We start from the raw sequence: 21,054 nt of genomic DNA, 5'->3' as shown, positions 1-21,054 counted from the left end.
TCAGACCAGTTATTAGTACTGTAGTTGGTACCATGGAGGATACAGTCTCAGACCAGTTATTAGTACTGTAGTTGGTACCATATAGAGGATACAGTCTCAGACCAGTTATTAGTACTGTAGTTGGTACCATGGAGGATACAGTCTCAGACCAGTTATTAGTACTGTAGTTGGTACCATGGAGGATCCAGTCTCAGACCAGTTATTAGTACTGTATTTGGTACCATGGAGGATACAGTCTCAGACCAGTTATTAGTACTGTAGTTGGTACCATGGAGGATACAGTCTCAGACCAGTTATTAGTACTGTAGTTGGTACCATGGAGGATACAGTCTCAGACCAGTTATTAGTACTGTAGTTGGTACCATGGAGGATACAGTCTCAGACCAGTTATTAGTACTGTAGTTGGTACCATATAGAGGATACAGTCTCAGACCAGTTATTAGTACTGTAGTTGGTACCATGGAGGATACAGACTCAGACCAGTTATTAGTAGATATCATGAAAATAATGGTCAAGCAGGTTGGCTGATGGAATGTGTAGAGATATTGTAATATCTCATTGGATTCTGCCCCAAGAGGTTTTTAAACATATTTTTCCCAAGGGGTGCTTTCGACAGATACCCCTCGTTAATGACTGCGTTGCAGCTAGCGTTAGGGGAAGGCAGTGTGGTCAGTGGAGGAGGCACTGTAGACTGTGACCATACCTGGTTGGTTTTCCAATCCAGCAATGGGAGTAACCGATCCATCAAGTCTGCTCCAAGTAGCAGGGTTACAGTTTCGAGGCTGGTAACATACACAGGGTGAACGAGCGATACGTCCTTGAAGTGTAGTTTCAGCATGACTCTCAATGTGAGAGGCAAGGTAGTCTGAGTAACCCCTCGAAGTGTAGCGTCGCATCGTTCCACTTTTAACCAATGTTTAAGTTGGCTTCAAAGCCCTTTTAAGATCATCAAACAATATTTGAGAGATGAGTGATATTGTCGCACCCGAATCAATTAGCCCATGACAAGTTAAGCAGTTCTCCAGGACTGTTTCCAGGTATGGGCGTTTAGATTCATGGTTAGTGGACATGTTTCCCACAAAGTGGAGTGGTCGTTCGCAACTTCGTAATGTGCCATTTCTGTTCAAGGTGGAAGCAGATGGACTTTTCCGATGTTGAGTGGGCGTGGCTTTAACGAAGCGTTTGACCTTTTTCTTCGCAACCTTTGTATCAGAGTCTATAGACAAAGCCTGTGGTCTATATGTATCAGTCTATAGAGGCTATAGTCTATAGACAAAGCCCAGTGGGCTTGTTTCTTTATCAAGCGGGCCCTGGAAGGGTCTTGAATGAGAGCGGGAGAAATAAGAACTTTAAAAGCTTGCTATGGGTGTTAATTCCTGCGGACCTGGTGTCCGGTAATTCCCCTTCTAGTCCTTGTGACTTGTCTTTCACCCTTTTCTCAAATTGTTCTCGCTTTAGTTCTTCCCGTAGTGGGACTTCTGGAGAACATTGGTCTACGTTTTGATCATCCTTCACCCCTTTGTTACCCTTGTGCTCTGACACTTTTTGGGGGTTGGGTGCAGGAACGTAGTGAACAGGTCGATTGTAGCGGTAGTCATGTTGATGGAGACGTACTTTACAGTTATTTCGACTGCGGAGGTTATTGGAATCATGGTTTCGTGGTAGAAACTGTTGTTGTGTGTCATCTCTCAACGCTCCAATACCTGATAATGCACACTCTGACTGGAGTGAAACTTCAAAACCGAGTGGTCAGGGCTCTTAGCGTTGTGAACTTTTGATGCCTCAAAGGCTGTGCTTGCAAGCTCTCTGAGTTGTAAGATAGGCAAGCCAACGTGGGCGGCAGGGCCCAAGTACCTTTGTCAAGGTATTCCGCGCCAAGCGGGCGGAGAGGGTTGGCTTCATCCTGTGGAGAGATTGGGGCCGAAAGGCCAAGAGGAGAAGCCAAGCCTTGTTGTTGTTGGCCAAGAGGCGCAATATTACTCAGTGCCGAATGGTCAAGAGGAGAAGACTGAGGGACACATGAGGGAGACAAGGTCTGAAACCTATCGTCTTTACTCTTGTGAGTACAGGGTTCCGGGTGCTTGGATTGGTAGTCACGCTGTAGAGCGTGACCATTCTGGACTTCCTCCAGATGGTACCTAAAGGTGGTATTCTGCTGCATTGCAGAGTCCACTTGAGCGCTTAGAGTACTGATTTTGGACACATGAGTGTAACACTTGCTCCTTTTGGTCTCAAACTTATCTGTCATGGTTTGCAGATAGAGGTATTAAGTACGGAGCGAGAGATTCAGTGATGAGATTTCCTCCACTTGCTTAGAAATCAATATTTCCATATTCATCACCTGAGTTCTCTCATCATTCATTTGGTCAGCGACTTCAATGAGTTCTGCTGATTTGTCATCCACCTTTGTCATTGTGTTCATTAACTGATTGTCTTTGCTCTGCAGCGTTTTGAGTAGAACCGTGTTACTTTGAGTAACGTTCAACAAAACTTATTTGTGATGGGATGAAATCCGATTTTAGCTTCTAAAAGAGAAGCTTCTAGAGATTTGGGTTTTCATAAGATAGGGCTTTGCTCAATCAGTGGCCCGCCCCTGTGAAGGGACATGGGCTATAAAACTTTTCAAACACGCCCTCCTCTCCCTTCCTATATAAGCCCTTGACGACAATATAACCTCCTTTTCCGAGGACGTGTTGACGACGGTCCGATGTCAGAATGGTTCAGATAATAACTACAGAACGAAGCCAACATCAGCGTGAGCTTTGGTTGCGAATGGTATGAACTTTGAACTCTTATTCACTACAGAAGTAATACCTCCTAGCCGTTGAGTTAGCAACAGCCGCTGCAAACGAGGGTTAGGAAGGAACAGACTGAGTAACCCGTCTATCACCCAACGACGTTACTACAACGTATCCAATTGACAACCAGAGACATTCTTCAAAGGACTCGGTTTGGCAACACGGCCTTCCATCTACCACCAACCTACCGAAGCGCAGCTCAGAGTAAATATTTATTGCATTTTCCTTTTCCGAATGGGCGGTAATTTAGAATGCATAAGATACTGTATTTACGATAGCACAGCTTCGCCCTTTGTTCCTCAGTCTTCCCGCTCTTTCACTCAAACCCAGCCCCTTTTCTTTTGTGTAACCAGCTATCACATCTGTTCCGCCCGCTAGGGACGATTTCCTTTATGACGTAATTTGTAATCAAGTTGATTAATTATGTCTATGTGTAATTCTGTGTGATTAGTTAGGTATTTAGTAAATAAATAATTAAACCCAATTTTGTATTGCTGGTTCAACTTGTTAGCCAGGGTTCGTGCAGATAACCAAGAATTTACAACTTTCAGATGAGACTGAATGACGATTAATATTGACTGCTATGGATTTAACATATTACTAGGTCTTTAAGAGTTTATTCGGAAGATAACAGCTCTATAAATATTATTTTGTGGTGCCCGACTCTCTAGTTAATTACATTTACATGATTAGCTCAATCAGGTAATATTAATTACGGAGAAATTATTCTATAGAATAGCATGTCATATCACTTAATCCGGCATAGCCAAAGACACGACAGCTGGGTGTCAGTGTGTCAGTGTTAGGGCTCTATGGCTGGGTGTCAGTGTTAGGGCTCTATGGCTGGGTGTCAGTGTGTCAGTGTTAGGGCTCTATGGCTGGGTGTCAGTGTTAGGGCTCTATGGCTGGGTGTCAGTGTATCAGTGTTAGGGCTCTATGGCTGGGTGTCAGTTTATCAGTGTTAGGGCTCTATGGCTGGGTGTCAGTGTATCAGTGTTAGGGCTCTATGGCTGGGTGTCGGTGTATCAGTGTTAGGGCTCTATGGCTGGGTGTCAGTGTTAGGGCTCTATGGCTGGGTATCAGTGTTAGGGCTCTATGGCTGGGTATCAGTGTTAGGGCTCTATGGCTGGGTGTCAGTGTATCAGTGTTAGGGCTCTATGGCTGGGTGTCAGTGTATCAGTGTTAGGGCTCTATGGCTGGTGTGTCAGTGTTAGGGCTCTATGGCTGGGTGTCAGTGTATCAGTGTTAGGGCTCTATGGCTGGGTGTCAGTGTATCAGTGTTAGGGCTCTATGGCTGGGTGTCAGTGTTAGGGCTCTATGGCTGGGTGTCAGTGTATCAGTGTTAGGGCTCTATGGCTGGGTGTCAGTGTATCAGTGTTAGTGTTCTATGCCTGGTGTCAGTGTTAGGTTAAATGTGTGTCTATAGATATAATCAGTTACTTAAATGGTGTCAGCAGCTGACAGCAGAGACTCAGACTGTTTCTGTAGCTGGTTCTGGCCACATGACGGACTGGCTGGCTGGTAATGTAATGGAATGTATGGGCACTTCAGTTCTTATTCTGTTCCCAGAGGGAGTTGAGACCAGTGTGTCATCCTGGGTTTAGCTCCCAGTGAATTGTATTTTGGGGCTACTGTAACAAAGGTGCCTTTTCCTGGCAATTAAGATGCAAAAATCTCTGTCTCTGTCTCTCTGTCTCTCTCTCCCTCTCTCCCTCTCTCCCTCCCCCCTTCCTTCCCTCCCTCCCTCCCTCATAAAGGATCATTTAATTGTGGCGATCCTGTTCTTGGCTCTAGCTCTGACCAGCTGTAGTGTTATTATGTCAGTCAGACAGATTTTCAGCTCAACCAAACGTCACGTCACACACATTAAAACCTCTCAGACCCTCTTGAACTCTTAAAAGCATCAAAAGCAAGGGAATATTTCACAATGAGCCAATTTGGAAAGTAAAGATTAGTATGTGGCTGTTGTGTCCATAAATGGAAATATGTTAAATACATGGACATATTGGGAATGTGGAAAGAATGGGAAAATAGTTTTAGTCATAAATTATCTCAGATTCTTTGGAAAGGCGATCCCCAGATCTTATTATAGAAACTCCCAACAACTCTCAACCAATCACAACACTGTATCTGACTGAAACATCTGACCTCAATAACTCAACCAATCACAACACTGTATCTGACTGAAACATCTGACCCCAATAACTCAACCAATCACAACACTGTATCTGACTGAAACAAGAAGCACCTTAACCCAATAACTCAACCACAATCTATCAACATGGTCAAGGGAGGACCACACACTGGACCCACAGACTGGACCCACATACTGGTCCCACATACTGGAACCACACACTGGACCCACACACTGGAACCACACACTGGACCCACAGACTGAACCCACAGACTGAACCCACACACTGGACCCACAGTCTGAACCAACACACTGGACCCACACACTGGACCCACATACTGGACCCACACACTGGACCCACACACTGGACCCACAGACTGGACCCACACACTGGACCCACACACTGGACCCACACACTGGAACCACACACTGGACCCACACACTGGACCCACACACTGGACCCACACACTGGACCCACACACTGGAACCACAGACTGAACCCACAGACTGAACCCACAGACTGAACCCACAGACTGAACCCACACACTGGAACCACACACTGGACCCACAGACTGAACCCACACACTGAACCCACACACTGGACCCACACACTGGAACCACACACTGGAACCACACACTGGAACCACACACTGGACCCACAGACTGAACCCACAGACTGAACCCACAGACTGAACCCACACACTGGACTCATACTGGACAGTTCCTAGATACTGTAGTGATGACAGACAGTTCCTAGATACTGTAGTGATGACAGACAGTTCCTAGATACTGTAGTGATGACAGACAGTTCCTAGATACTGTAGTGATGACAGACAGTTCCTAGATACTGTAGTGATGACAGACAGTTCCTAGAGACTGTAGTGATGACAGACAGTTCCTAGAGACTGTAGTGTTGACAGACAGTTCCTAGATACTGTAGTGATGACAGACAGTTCCTAGATACTGTAGTGATGACAGACAGTTCCTAGATACTGTAGTGATGACAGACAGTTCCTATAGACTGTAGTGTTGACAGACAGTTCCTAGATACTGTAGTGTTGACAGACAGTTCCTAGATACTGTAGTGTTGACAGACAGTTCCTAGATACTGTAGTGATGACAGACAGTTCCTAGATACTGTAGTGATGACAGACAGTTCCTAGATACTGTAGTGATGACAGACAGTTCCTAGATACTGTAGTGATGACAGACAGTTCCTAGATACTGTAGTGATGACAGACAGTTCCTAGATACTGTAGTGATGACAGACAGTTCCTAGATACTGTAGTGATGACAGACAGTTCCTAGATACTGTAGTGATGACAGACAGTTCCTAGATACTGTAGTGATGACAGACAGTTCCTAGATACTCTAGTGATGACAGACAGTTCCTAGATACTGTAGTGATGACAGACAGTTCCTAGATACTGTAGTGTTGACAGACAGTTCCTAGATACTGTAGTGTTGACAGACAGTTCCTAGATACTGTAGTGATGACAGACAGTTCCTAGATACTGTAGTGTTGACAGACAGTTCCTAGATACTGTAGTGTTGACAGACAGTTCCTAGATACTGTAGTGATGACAGACAGTTCCTAGATACTGTAGTGATGACAGACAGTTCCTAGATACTGTAGTGATGACAGACAGTTCCTAGATACTGTAGTGATGACAGACAGTTCCTAGATACTGTAGTGATGACAGACAGTTCCTAGATACTGTAGTGATGACAGACAGTTCCTAGATACTGTAGTGATGACAGACAGTTCCTAGATACTGTAGTGATGACAGACAGTTCCTAGATACTGTAGTGATGACAGACAGTTCCTAGATACTGTAGTGATGACAGACAGTTCCTAGATACTGTAGTGATGACAGACAGTTCCTAGATACTGTAGTGATGACAGACAGTTCCTAGATACTGTAGTGATGACAGACAGTTCCTAGATACTGTAGTGATGACAGACAGTTCCTAGATACTGTAGTGATGACAGACAGTTCCTAGATACTGTAGTGTTGACAGACAGTTCCTAGATACTGTAGTGTTGACAGACAGTTCCTAGATACTGTAGTGATGACAGACAGTTCCTAGATACTGTAGTGATGACAGACAGTTCCTAGATACTGTAGTGATGACAGACAGTTCCTAGATACTGTAGTGATGACAGACAGTTTCTAGATACTGTAGTGATGACAGACAGTTCCTAGATACTGTAGTGATGACAGACAGTTCCTAGATACTGTAGTGATGACAGACAGTTCCTAGATACTGTAGTGATGACAGACAGTTCCTAGATACTGTAGTGTTGACAGACAGTTCCTAGATACTGTAGTGATGACAGACAGTTCCTAGATACTGTAGTGATGACAGACAGTTCCTAGATACTGTAGTGATGACAGACAGTTCCTAGATACTGTAGTGATGACAGACAGTTCCTAGATACTCTAGTGATGACAGACAGTTCCTAGATACTGTAGTGATGACAGACAGTTCCTAGATACTGTAGTGATGACAGACAGTTCCTAGATACTGTAGTGATGACAGACAGTTCCTAGATACTGTAGTGATGACAGACAGTTCCTAGATACTGTAGTGATGACAGACAGTTCCTAGATACTGTAGTGATGACAGACAGTTCCTAGATACTGTAGTGATGACAGACAGTTCCTAGATACTGTAGTGATGACAGACAGTTCCTAGATACTGTAGTGATGACAGACAGTTCCTAGATACTGTAGTGATGACAGACAGTTCCTAGATACTGTAGTGATGACAGACAGTTCCTAGATACTGTAGTGTTGACAGACAGTTCCTAGATACTCTAGTGATGACAGACAGTTCCTAGATACTGTAGTGATGACAGACAGTTCCTAGATACTGTAGTGATGACAGACAGTTCCTAGATACTGTAGTGATGACAGACAGTTCCTAGAGACTGTAGTGATGACAGACAGTTCCTAGATACTGTAGTGATGACAGACAGTTCCTAGATACTGTAGTGTTGACAGACAGTTCCTAGATACTCTAGTGATGACAGACAGTTCCTAGATACTGTAGTGATGACAGACAGTTCCTAGATACTGTAGTGATGACAGACAGTTCCTAGATACTGTAGTGATGACAGACAGTTCCTAGAGACTGTAGTGATGACAGACAGTTCCTAGATACTGTAGTGATGACAGACAGTTCTGTAGCGCCGCACAGATTGGAACACTGCGAATGTTCAATTGTGAATTACTTCTCATCATTGTTTTGTAAAGCTAAATTACAGCCACACACACACACACACACACACACACACACACACACACACACACACACACACACACATACAAGGCGATCAGACTGTTAAATAGTCACCACTAGCTCAGTACCCTGCCTTTAACTTTAGTGACTGTTACTAGCCGGTTACCACCCAGTACTCAACCCTGCAATTTAGAGACTACAGTCCTATGCACATAGTCATGGAACACTGGTCTCCCTCTCCAGGTTATAATGATTACCTGTCTTGCTATCCAGGTTATAATGATTACCTGTCTCGCTATCCAGGTTATAATGATTACCTGTCTCCCTCTCCAGGTTATAATGATTACCTGTCTCCCTCTCCAGGTTATAATGATTACCTGTCTCCCTCTCCAGGTTATAATGATTACCTGTCTCCCTCTCCAGGTTATAATGATTACCTGTCTCCCTCTCCAGGTTATAATGATTACCTGATTCTGATTTCTCGTCAGGGGGCTGGGTTATCTGGGTTATCTCTATAATAACTGTTGATGTTTAATGGCTTTTATTTATTAATTGATTGATTGATAATAATTGTCTCTCTCCCCAGGCTTATCCTGCCCTATGAGAGGTTCACTAAAGGAGAGGAAGATAAGCCCCTCCCCCTATCCAAACCCCGTAAAGACCTCACCACCCAGCAGGAGGTCCCCAAGACCAAGGTTCCCACGGTGACGCAGTGGCCCAAAGAGGAGCAACACCCACAAAACCCCCAACCCCCCAGGACTGAACAGGACCCCTGTGCTAAAGGCCTGGAACTCTCACCAGTCAGTCCCATTCTCTCTCTCTCTCTCTGTCTCTCTCTTTCTCTGTGTCCCTCTCTCTCCTCCCAGTCAGACTAATTCTCTCTCTTTCTCTCTCTCCTCCCAGTCAGTGTGGTGGTTAATTTCTGTATTTACCAAATGAGGAGAGAGACAAACTTCACACACCAGTCCGAGTTATACTTAAACTACATCTTTAATAATAAGAGCCTTGCAATAGCATTTGACTTTCAATGATGCACCATTTCTAATGAACCATTGAAAAGTGACAACACAAAAGTACAAAGATCCTTTATAGCCGAGATACACCCCTCTCAACCTATATGACGAACAACAGATACATAGAATGGTCACAAGATTAAGATAAGATTTGTATGAAAGGTATCTCTAATACATAGCAGACAGCATCTGCTGGGTCAACAGTTTTCATTGTATAGACCAGTGTCTGGTCCTCTGACTCCAAACTGGAACCATCTCACCCTGCTACGGTATAGAACAGAAACATTACCTCATTCTCTGGAATGCTCAACAGCAGCTACTCTTCCTGGGGTTTAATATGGATCCCCATTAGTTCCTGCCAAGGAAGCTGCTACTCTTCCTGGGGTTTAGTATGGATCCCCATTAGTTCCTGTCAAGTCAGCAGCTACTTTTCCTGGGGTTTAGTATGGATCCCCATTAGTTCCTGCCAAGGCAGCAGCTACTCTTCCTGGGGTTTATTATGGATCCCCATTAGTTCCTGTCAAGTCAGCAGCTACTCTTCCTGGGGTTTATTATGGATCCCCATTAGTTCCTGCCAAGTCAGCAGCTACTCTTCCTGGGGTTTATTATGGATCCCCATTAGTTCCTGCCAAGGAAGCTGCTACTTTTCCTGGGGTTTATTATGGATCCCCATTAGTTCCTGCCAAGTCAGCAGCTACTCTTCCTGGGGTTTATTATGGATCCCCATTAGTTCCTGTCAAGTCAGCAGCTACTCTTCCTGGGGTTTAGTATGGATCCCCATTAGTTCCTGCCAAGGCAGCAGCTACTCTTCCTGGGGTTTATTATGGATCCCCATTAGTTCCTGCCAAGGCAGCAGCTACTCTTCCTGGGGTTTATTATGGATCCCCATTAGTTCCTGCCAAGGCAGCAGCTACTCTTCCTGGGGTTTATTATGGATCCCCGTTAGTACCTGTCTCTCTGTTTAGAATCAGGAATCTGTAGGGGTTGTAAGGCTGTAAGAATAGTTCAATAACTCAGAGGAGCAGTTGAGCCTGTTGAGTGATTCAGGTGTTTAGCCCCATAGCGCCAGAGCCAATAGACACACCTACTGCTGCAGAAGTCCTGTCTGTATAGTGGTCCCCAGCTAAGCCCTTACCCTGGACATGTTCTGTCGATGTGTGTGAGTGTCTGGATGGGTGGAGGATGTATTCCTGAAGTTAGCAACATAGTCCTGTCACTTTGAGTGACGCCAGAGGAGATGTCTGCTGTTTTACGACCTCCTAACAGATTGAGTGTGTTTTTTCACGTTATTTGTGACATATTTTGTACATAATGCTACTGTCACATTCTCTTATGACCGAAAAGAGCTTCTGGATATCAGAACAACGATTACTCACCTCGTTCTGGACGAGTCGGACGCGAAGGATTTACCTCAGACACCAGACAAGGCCCAAATCCCTGTCATTCGCTTGAAGAAGAGAAGTGTATATAGGACACGTAGGTTTGGGTGCCTTGTAAGGATCTGATGGCGAGTGGGTAATCCGCCTCTACCATCCATCCCATTAGCCAATGTGCAATCACTGGAGAATAAACTGGATGAGCTCTGATCAACACTATCCTACCAACGGGACATTAAACTAATATCTTATGTTTCAACGAGGGCTGAACAACAACATGGATAACATACAGTGTCACGAGAATTACGTTCTCAATGTTCATAAACCCAATTCAATTAACTACTCAGCCTGAAACCCAGAATTTGTAAGAAACTGGTTGAAATGAATCAGACGGAGGCCCAGCTACGATAGTCAGAAAGTTTATTTACGAGAGCGCTCCTCTGTTGTACAAAACAATTCATTTTATACTGGTTTCTCACGCACCCACATTCACACTAACATTAGCACACAATGTCCTGCTACCCAGCCGACAAAGATTAGGGACCGTGAGAATCACTCCCTGTCCTTTCCCAAATCTCTCTCCGAATTCTGGCGCTCCTCTGTTTTTAAGGTACTATAAAGACATAAACATTAGCTATATTGTTTTACCCTAATTCTGACTAGAACTACACATTTATTGATTATAATTTTATACATTCTAATCAATTCCATACAATTTGATTGTTTCAGGGTGGAATATTCTAATCATTCAATTAACAGATAAATCCCATTAACATCCTATCCTACCAACTGGCCATTAAACTAATATGTTGTGTTTCATCGAGTCGGGGCTGAACAACAACATGGATAACATACAGCTGGCTGGATTTACGCTGCATCGGCAAGACAGAACAGCTGCCTCCATCCGGTAAGACAAGGGGTGGAGGTCTGTGTCTATTTGTAAGTAACAGCTGGTGCACAAAATCTAATATTTTGGAAGTCTCTAGGTTTTGCTCGCCTGAGGTAGAGTATCTTACGATAAGATGTAGACCACACTATTTACCAAGAGAGTTTTCATCTATATTTTTGTAGCTGTCTATTTGTGATCTGGGTTCCACATCTTTCATTTACTGAGTGAAACTCACAGCAAAACAAAACAAGAAATCTCAAACGAAACGTGAAGCTAACAGTAGTTCTAACAGGCAACTATCCATAGTCAAGATCCCACAAAGCACAAAAGGGGAAATGGCTGCCTAAATATGATCCCCAATCAGAGACAACGATAAACAGCTGCCTCTGATTGGGACCCATACCAGGCCAACATAAATCATAAATCACCTAGATAACCCACCTAGATAACCCATGACGGCTCCGGTGCGGGGCGAAGTATCCACTCCGCTCACGGAAAAAGTTATCCTCAATGGCGGCTCTGGTGCGGGGATCGTTGCCGGATGCTCCGGACCGTGGATCGTCGCTGGGGACTCCAAACTGTAGATCGTCGCTGGGAACTCCGGACCGTAGATCGTTGCTGGAGGCTCCGGACTGGGAACCCTTGCAGGAGGCTCTTGATTGAGAACCCCCGCTGGAGGCTCTGGACCACCAACCGTCGCTGGAGGTTCTGGACCGCATACAGTCGCTGGAGGCTCTGGACCGAAGACTGTCGCTGGAGGCTCTGGACCGAAGACTGTCGCTGGAGGCTCTGGACCGCAGACCGTTGCTGGAGGCTCTGGACCGCAAACCGTCTCTGGAGGTTCCAGACCGCGGACCGTCTCAGGAGGTTCCGGACCGTGGACCGTCTCAGGAGGTTCAGGACCGTGGACCGTCTAATGGGGGTTCCGGACCGTGGACCGTCTCAGGAGGTTCCGGACCGTGGACCGTCTCAGGAGGTTCCGGACCGTGGACCGTCGCCGGAGGTTCCGGACCGTGGACCGTCGCCGGAAGCTCTGGACCGGGAACCGTCGCCGGAAGCTCTGGACTGTGGAGGCGCACTGGAGGCCTGATTCATGGGACCGGTACAGGCACCGGGCTGGTGATACGCACCTCAGGGCGAGTGCGGGGAGGAGGTACAGGACGCACTGGACTGGGAATACAGCGCGCTGAGCCAGCACAACCCGTCCTGGACGACAAGTGGCACAGAACGCACCGGGCTGTGAATCTGCGCATCACCGCAAAACATGGTGCCTGCCAGGTCACACGCTCCCCACTGTGAGTACGGAGAGTTGGCTCTGTCTCAATCCCCTCAACTTTCGCTGCCAACTTCTCGCTCAATCTGTCCCAAGCCTACCAGACGAGCCAAATGACTTCTATGCTCGCTTTGAGGCAAGTAACACTGTATGTATGAGAGCACCAGCTGTTCTGGACGACTGTGTGATAACGCTCTCCTTAGCTGATGTGAGTAAGACCTTTAAACAGGTAAACATTGACAAGGCCGCAGGACCAGACGGATTACAAGGATCTGTACTCCGAGCATGCGCTGACCAAATGGCAAGTGTCTTCACTGACATTTTCAACCAACTGAGTCTGTAATACCAACATGTTTCAAGCAAACCACCATAGTCCCAGTGCCTTAAAACACCAAGGTAACCTGCCTAAATGACTACCGACCCGTAGCTCTCGCAGTCATGAAGTGCATTGAAAGGCTGGTAATGACTCACATTAACACCATTATCCCAGAAACCCTAGACCCACTCCAATTTGCATACCGCCCCAACAGATCCACAAATGATGCAATATCTATTGCATGCCGGACTGCCAATTTCCACCTGGACAAAATAAACACCTACAGTTGAAGTTTACATACACCTTAGCCAAATACATTTAAACTCAGTTTTTCACAATGCCTGACATTTAATCCTAGTAAAAATTCACTGTCTTAGGTCAGTTAGGATCACCACTTTATTTTAAGAATGTGAAATGTCAGAATAATAGTAGAGAGAAGGATTTATTTCAGCTTTTATTTCTTTCATCACATTCCCAGTGGGTCAGAAGTGTACATACACTCAATTAGTATTTGGTAGCATTGCCTTTAAATTGTTTAACTTTAGTCAAACTTTTTGGGTAGCCTTCCACTAGCTTCCCACAAAACGTTTTTTTGAATTTTGGCCCATTCCTCCTGACAGAGCTGGTGTAACTGAGTCAGGTTTGTAGGCCTCCTTGCTCGAACATGTTTTTTCAGTTCTGCCCATACATTTTCTATAGGATTGAGGTCAGGGCTTTGTGATGGCCTCTCCGATACCTTGACTTTGTTGTCCTTAAGCCATTTTGCCACAACTTTGGAAGTATGCTTGGGGTCATTGTCCATTTGGAAGACCAATTTGCGACCAAGCTTTAACTTCCTGACTGATGTCTTGAGATGTTGCTTCAATATATCCACATAATTGTCCCCCCTCATGATTTCATCTATTTTGTGAAGTGCACCAATCCCTAACGCAGCAAAGAACCCCCACAACATGATGCTGCCACCCAACCGTGCTTCACGGTTGGGATGGTGTTCTTCGGCTTGCAAATCTCCCCCTTTTTCCTCCAAACACAACGATGGTCATTATGGCCAAACATTTTTTCATCAGACCAGAGGACATTTCTCCAAAAAGTACGATCTTTGTCCCCATGTGCAGTTGCAAACCGTAGTCTGGATTTTTTTATGGCGGTTTTGGAGCAGTGGCTTCTTCCTTGCTGAGCAGCCTTTCAGGACTCATTGTATTGTGGATATAGATAATTTTGTACCTGTCTCCTCCAGCATCTTCACAAGGTCCTTTGCTGTTGCTCTGGGATTGATTTGCACTTTTCGCACCAAAGTACGTTCATTTCAAGGAGACAGAACGCGTCTCCTTCCTGAGCGGTATGACGGCTGTGTGGTCCCATGGTGTTTATACTTGCACACTATTGTTTGTACAGATGAACGTGGTACCTTCAGGCGTTGGAAATTGCTACCAAGGATGAACCAGACTTGTGGAGGTCTACAATTTTTTTCCTGAGGTCTTGGCAGATTTCGTTTGATTTTCCCATGATGTCAAGCAAAGAGGCACTGAGTTTGAAGGTAGGCCTTGAAATACATCCACAGGTACACCTCCAATTGACTCAAATGATGTCAATTAGCCTATCAGAAGCTTCTAAAGCCATGACATCATTTTCTGGAATTTTCAGAGCTTTTTAAAGACACAGTCAACTTAGTGTAAGTAAACTTCTGACCCAATGGAATTGTGATACAGTGAATTATAAGTGAAATAATCTGTCTGTTAACAGCTGTTGGAAAAATTACTTGTGTCATGCACAAATTAGATGTCCTAACCGACTTTCCAAAACTATAGTTTGTTAACCAGAAATTTGTGGAGTGGTTGAAAAATGAGTTTTAATGACTCCAACCTAAGTGTATGTAAATTTCCGACTTCAACTGTATGTAAGAATGCTATTCATTGACTACATCTGTGTTCAACACCATAGTGCCCTCAAGGTTCATCACTAAGCTAAGGACCCTGGTTCTAAACACCTCCCTCTGCAACTGGATCCTGGACTTCCTGACAGGCCGCCCCCGGGTGTTAAGGGTAGGTAACAACACATCCACCACGCTGATCCTCCACCACCAACGATGAGAGCCTATAGGGAGGAGGTCAGAGACCTGGCAGTGTGGTGCCAGGATAAAATCCTCTCCCTCAACGTGATCAAGACAAAGGAGATGATTGTGGACTACAGGAAAAGGAGGGCCGAGGACGCCCCCATTCTCATAGACAGGGCTGTAGTGGATCAGATTGATAGCTTCAAGTCCCCATCCCCAACACATTTTCATGGTCCAAACACACCAAGACAGTCGTGGAGGGCACGACAACGCCTATTCCCCTCAGGAGACTGAAAAGATTTGGCATGGGACCTCAGATCCTCAAAAAGTTCTAGATCTACACCATCGAGAGCTTCCTGACTGATTGCATCACCGCCTGGTATTGCAACTGCTCAGCCTCCGACCGCAGCCTCCACATTGTCTCTGTACCAGTACCCCCTGTATATAGCCTCCACATTGACTCTGTACCGGTACCCCCTGTATACAGCCTCCACATGGACTCTGTACCTGTACCCCATGTATATAGCCTCCACATTGAAATCTGGTTTCCCAATGAAAACTCATTGAATAGACAGTGACCTCAAAAAAATACAAATCTGAATGGTTTGTCCTCTGGGTTTTGCCTGCTACATACGTTCTGTTATACTCACAGACATGATTCAAACAGTTTTAGAAACGTCAGAGTGTTTTCTATCCAAATCTACTAATAATATGCATATCTTATATTCTGGGGATGAGTAGCAGGAAGTTGAATTGGGGCACGCTATTTATCAAAAAAGTGCAAATGCTGCCCCCTATCCCGAAGAAGTTTTAAGGGCTTGTAAGTAAGCATTTCACAGTAACCTGTTCTATTGGGTACATGTGACAAATACAATTTGATTTGATTTTGATTTGAGAGTCAGCAGACCTGAAAGGACCTGTCAGTCAGTCCACCGGCCCTCCAGCTCCCTACAACCCTACCACCCTAGAGTTCAGAGGTCAGGGGTTAGAGGTTACCCACCACTTCTGCCCACAGCTGAAGGGAATGTCCTCACAGTGTTATCACCATGGAAACAGTGCAATCTGATTTCTACACAAGGGGAGAGAAGACCTGCCCATAGGGTCCTGGTGAAAAGTAGTGCACTATAAAAGGAACAGGGTGCTGTTTGGGACGCATTTCTGCTTGAGACTGATCCCTGTGGTTAAAGTGGCAGCATTGTCGTGTCAACACTAAGCCTTGAGGCTGATCCCTGTGGTTAAAGTGGCAGCATTGTGGTGTCAACACTAAGCCTTGAGGCTGATCCCTGTGGTTAAAGTGGCAGCATTGTCGTGTCAACACTAAGCCTTGAGTCTGATCCCTGTGGTTAAAGTGGCAGCATTGTCGTGTCAACACTAAGCCTCAGCGTATCTCACAGGGTGCTTAGCAGCAGGGTCACGTGTCTGTCAAAAATATATGATTATGAACGCAACTTAAGTCCGACTGGCCGAGTGATTTGATATCAGCAATTTGCAAACAGAGCCCAGGGTTTATTTCTCCAGGAATTATTTCAGACCACAGAGGCTTATTCTGCAGAGCTCCACATCTCCACAAACCCTCTGTTGGTCTGTTGATGGAAACAGTTCATTAGAGAGGAGAAGAGGGAGATGGTGGATTGGACTGTGCGTGTAAACGTTATTCAGTACTACCTCTGTAGTGTGTATTGGTGGTCTGGTTCCTAACTGTCCGTGTGCCAGTAAACCCCCTGTAAACTCTTAATATTACCTCTATAATGGACTCTGGTTCCTAACTGTCCTCTGTGTCTGTTGTCTGTCTGGTTCCTAACTGTCCTCTGTGTCTGTCTGTCTGGTTCATAACTGTCCTCTGTGTCTGTCTGTCTGGTTCCTGACTGTCCTCTGTGTCTGTTGTCTGTCTGGTTCATAACTGTCCTCTGTGTCTGTTGTCTCTCTGGTTCCTAACTTTCCTCTGTGTCTGTTGTCTCTCTGGTTCCTAACTTTCCTCTGTGTCTGTTGTCTGTCTGGTTCCTAACTGTCCTCTGTGTCTGTTGTCTGTCTGGTTCCTGACTGTCCTCTGTGTCTGTTGACTGTCTGGTTCCTAACTGTCCTCTGTGTCTGTTGTCTGTCTGGTTCCTGACTGTCCTCTGTGTCTGTTGTCTGTCTGGTTCCTGACTGTCCTCTGTGTCTGTTGTCTGTCTGGTTCCTGACTGTCCTCTGTGTCTGTCTGTCTGGTTCCTGACTGTCCTCTGTGTCTGTTGACTGTCTGGTTCCTAACTGTCCTCTGTGTCTGTTGTCTGTCTGGTTCCTGACTGTCCTCTGTGTCTGTTGTCTGTCTGGTTCCTGACTGTCCTCTGTGTCTGTTGTCTGTCTGGTTTCTGACTGTCCTCTGTGTCTGTTGTCTGTCTGGTTCCTGACTGTCCTCTGTGTCTGACTGTCTGGTTCCTAACTGTCCTCTGTGTCTGTTGTCTCTCTGGTTCCTAACTGTCCTCTGTGTCTGTTGTGTTGCAGGAGTGTGAGGAGAAGGAAAGTAGTCCGGAGGAGGAGGGAGTCCAGGTGAAGCAGGAGGTGCCCCTGCCGGCTGGTGAGGTGAGCAGGAGCACCAGTGAAGAGGAGGAGGAGGAGCCAGTAGCGGTCTGCATCAAGGAGAGGGTTCTACACCAAGGAGTTTCCTGGGAGAACATCAAGAAGCCACCTTCAGACACCACTACACTCCACTTCTTCCCTGTAGACACTCCCACTCCAATAAACCACTCCCACCCTCAGGACCAATGGCAAAAGGAGCTGCCTGACTCTGCCAACCCATGTCCCCAGGCCAGGCTGGACCAGTCTGGGTTGACTGAGGAGCCCCAGGGCCCTAACCCTGGCATGGTGGGCATAGTGGGGGTGGTGCTCCCCATTCGGCAGAGGTCCCTACAGTCCCCCAGGGCTCCAGAGGACACCACAGACAGAGCACAGCTCCCTGGACAGGACCACTCCTGTTACAGATACTCTACTATACTCTACCCAGGCAGAGCCCATTCTGGACCTGGCATCAACCATCCAGGCACCAACCATCCAGGCACCAACCCTGGCATCAACCATCCAGGCACCAACCATCCAGGCACCAACCCTGGCATCAACCATCCAGGCACCAACCATCCAGGCACCAACCCTGGCATCAACCATCCAGGCACCAACCCTGGCATCAACCATCCAGGCACCAACCCTGGCATCAACCATCCAGGCACCAACCCTGGCATCAACCATCCAGGCACCAACCCTGGCATCAACCATCCAGGCACCAACTCTGGCACCAACCATCCAGGCACCAACCCTGGCACCAACCATCGAGGCACCAACCATCGAGGCACCAACCATCGAGGCATCAACCATCCAGGCACCAACTCTGGCACCAACCATCCAGGCACCAACCCTGGCACCAACCATACAGGCACCAACCATCCAGGCACCAACCATCCAGGCACCAACCCTGGCACCAACTCTGGCACCAACCACCCAGGCACCATGTCTGATCTAGCCAAGAAGAAGCTGCTCTCTCAGGTCAATGGGACCGCCCCTGGGCCATCTCTGCCCAATCACTACGCCATTGGCCCACCCCCACCCCTCATCAACACAAGCCTGGCTATTGGCAACGCAGAGGAGTCGGCCTGTCAGCCAATAGCAGGCTGTCAGGGTTCCTGCAGCACAGACACAGCTGTGGTCAAACGTCCGTCTGTCATCCAGCATGCCCAGAGCTTCAAGCCGCTGTTCTGCGAGACAGGGGAAAGGAGGGAGAGGGAGGGCCTGAACAGGAACATGTATAAACCAGGGGAACCCTACTCTCCCTGTGACCTGACCCAGCACCATCCCCTATCCCATCCACCCCCCCAGACTAGACACCATCCCCAGCCCCACCCTAACTCTCCCTGTGACCTGACCCAGCCCCACCCTAACTCTCCCTATGACCTGACCCATCCCCACCCTAACTCTACCTATGACCTGACCCAGCCCCACCCTAACTCTACCGATGACCTGACCCAGCCCCACCCTAACTCTACCTATGACCTGACCCAGCCCCACCCTAACTCTACCTATGACCTGACCCAGCCCCACCCTAACCCTCCCTGTGACCTGACCCAGCCCCACCCTAACTCTCCCTGTGACCTGACCCAGCCCCACCCTAACTCTCCCTATGACCTGACCCAGCCCCACCCTAACTCTACCTATGACCTTTACCTACGGAGTCCTGAGACGCCCCAACCTGGCCACATTACCAGATTCCTGCCTGACTTCTCCCCCCCCCTCCACCCCCAGAACCTCCACAGTTTGTACAACCATACAGAGACACACGTCAGCCAGTTCATCAGCAGCAGGGAGAGGGAGACACCCTTACCCAGGGACTGTGAGGCTGCGCCTGGCCCGGGAGGGCCACAGTTCCCCTCCTCTAAACACCCCGACACGGTGAGTCTGGGGGGCTACTGTGCCCGTATAAACCTCCTGACCCCCAACCTGACCCCTCACACACTAAGAGACATGACTTCTCTCGTACAGACAAGCTCAGAAGACCAACCCACAGACTTAAGTTTTCCCAAGTCCTCTCCTCAGAAACCTACCCTCTCCACTGCCACCCCCTCCCTTCACAACAACCCCCACCCCCTCATGCCCCTCCAGGATACTGGGAGGTTCTGTAGAGTCCCCCCCATGACCATGTCCTCCAGCCCCAGACAGCCTGCAGACCCCCAGCCTAACCCCAGGGGGAAGACCCTGAATGGCCAGAGAGGAGGATGGGAGGACCAGGGGCTGGGACACAAGATAGAGGAGCTAAACAGACCCATCCTAGGCACCAAGAATACGTCCAGACCCCAGAACAACGTGTGCACGGCGCGCCCACTGAAGAGGAGTCTGGAGGAGCGGGAGAACGGGCCCCCAGAGAGGAAGATCAGAGCTGTCACTCCCATGCACTCCTCCTCTTCCTCCTCCTCCTGTACAATCAGGGACAGAGACAGGGAGGGCCACTCGGAGTGGAAGGTCTGGACCCCAGCGCTGGAGGGGGTGGTACCAGCCGACCCCCAGCCAGCCCCGGCCCACAGCCTCCACCTACACATCACCTCCTTCGTGGAAGGACACAAGTTCCCCTTCCACTCCTCCCCCCTGTTCCCCGGGGGCCTCTACCCAGAGGCCTTCATCTCTCAGATCCAGGATATGTGTGAGGGCCTGGGCCCCCACAGGCCCCTGGGGTACCACCCCCTACAGTACCTGAAGAACCAGGCCGGCCTCTCTCCTCTGGTCCCGCCCTTCGCTTTCCACTCCTTCATGATGCAAAGACAGGCGCACAGCCCCGCCCACATGTACCGGCACCCTATGGGAGCCTCGTATGGGGAACTGTTGCATCATGGTCTACACCCCATGTCTTCCATGTCTGCCCTCAACACACAGCAACACCCAGACATCAGCCCCTCACAGCTCTCCTCTGTCCACCCCAACACCAAACGATCCTAACCCTAACCCTCCCTTCAGAGCCTCACAGCTCTCCTCTGTCCACCCCAACACCAAACTATCATAACCCTAACCCTCCCTTCAGAGCCTCACAGCTCTCCTCTGTCCACCCCAACACCAAACTGTCAGAACCCTAACCCTCCCTTCAGAGCCTCACAGCTCTCCTCTGTCCACCCCAACACCAAACTATCCTAACCCTAACCCTCCCTTCAGAGCCTCACAGCTCTCCTCTGTCCACCCCAACACCAAACTATCCTAACCCTAACCCTCCCTTCAGAGCCTCACAGCTCTCCTCTGTCCACCCCAACACCAAACTATCATAAACCTAACCCTCCCTTCAGAGCCACACAGCTCTCCTCTGTCCACCCCAACACCAAACTATCCTAACTCAACCATTCCCTACAGACAAGTCGGAAGTTTACATACACCTTAGCCAAATACATTTAAACTCAGTTTTTCACAATTATTAGCTGCAACACGTTTAATCCTAGTAAAAATTCCCTGTCTT

General features: G+C 47.5%; 1 protein-coding gene across 1 annotated transcript in view; it reads left to right on the top strand.

Annotated features, from left to right (window-relative positions):
• LOC139381686 (AT-rich interactive domain-containing protein 5B-like) overlaps positions 1–20,549 on the top strand; it is a 120,425-nt gene extending 99,876 nt beyond the window's left edge. Inside the window, exons 9-12 of the mRNA XM_071125386.1 lie at positions 8,765–8,978; positions 17,580–18,141; positions 18,571–19,032; positions 19,300–20,549. Of these exons, the coding sequence (XP_070981487.1) occupies positions 8,765–8,978; positions 17,580–18,141; positions 18,571–19,032; positions 19,300–20,549 (2,488 nt within the window). The remainder of the gene's footprint in view (positions 1–8,764; positions 8,979–17,579; positions 18,142–18,570; positions 19,033–19,299) is intronic.
• The last annotated feature ends 505 nt before the right edge of the window (positions 20,550–21,054 follow it).

This window comes from Oncorhynchus clarkii, chromosome 23, assembly GCF_045791955.1.
Source record: "Oncorhynchus clarkii lewisi isolate Uvic-CL-2024 chromosome 23, UVic_Ocla_1.0, whole genome shotgun sequence".
Taxonomy (NCBI): domain Eukaryota; kingdom Metazoa; phylum Chordata; class Actinopteri; order Salmoniformes; family Salmonidae; genus Oncorhynchus; species Oncorhynchus clarkii.
This window is presented reverse-complemented; position numbering and strand designations above follow the sequence as displayed.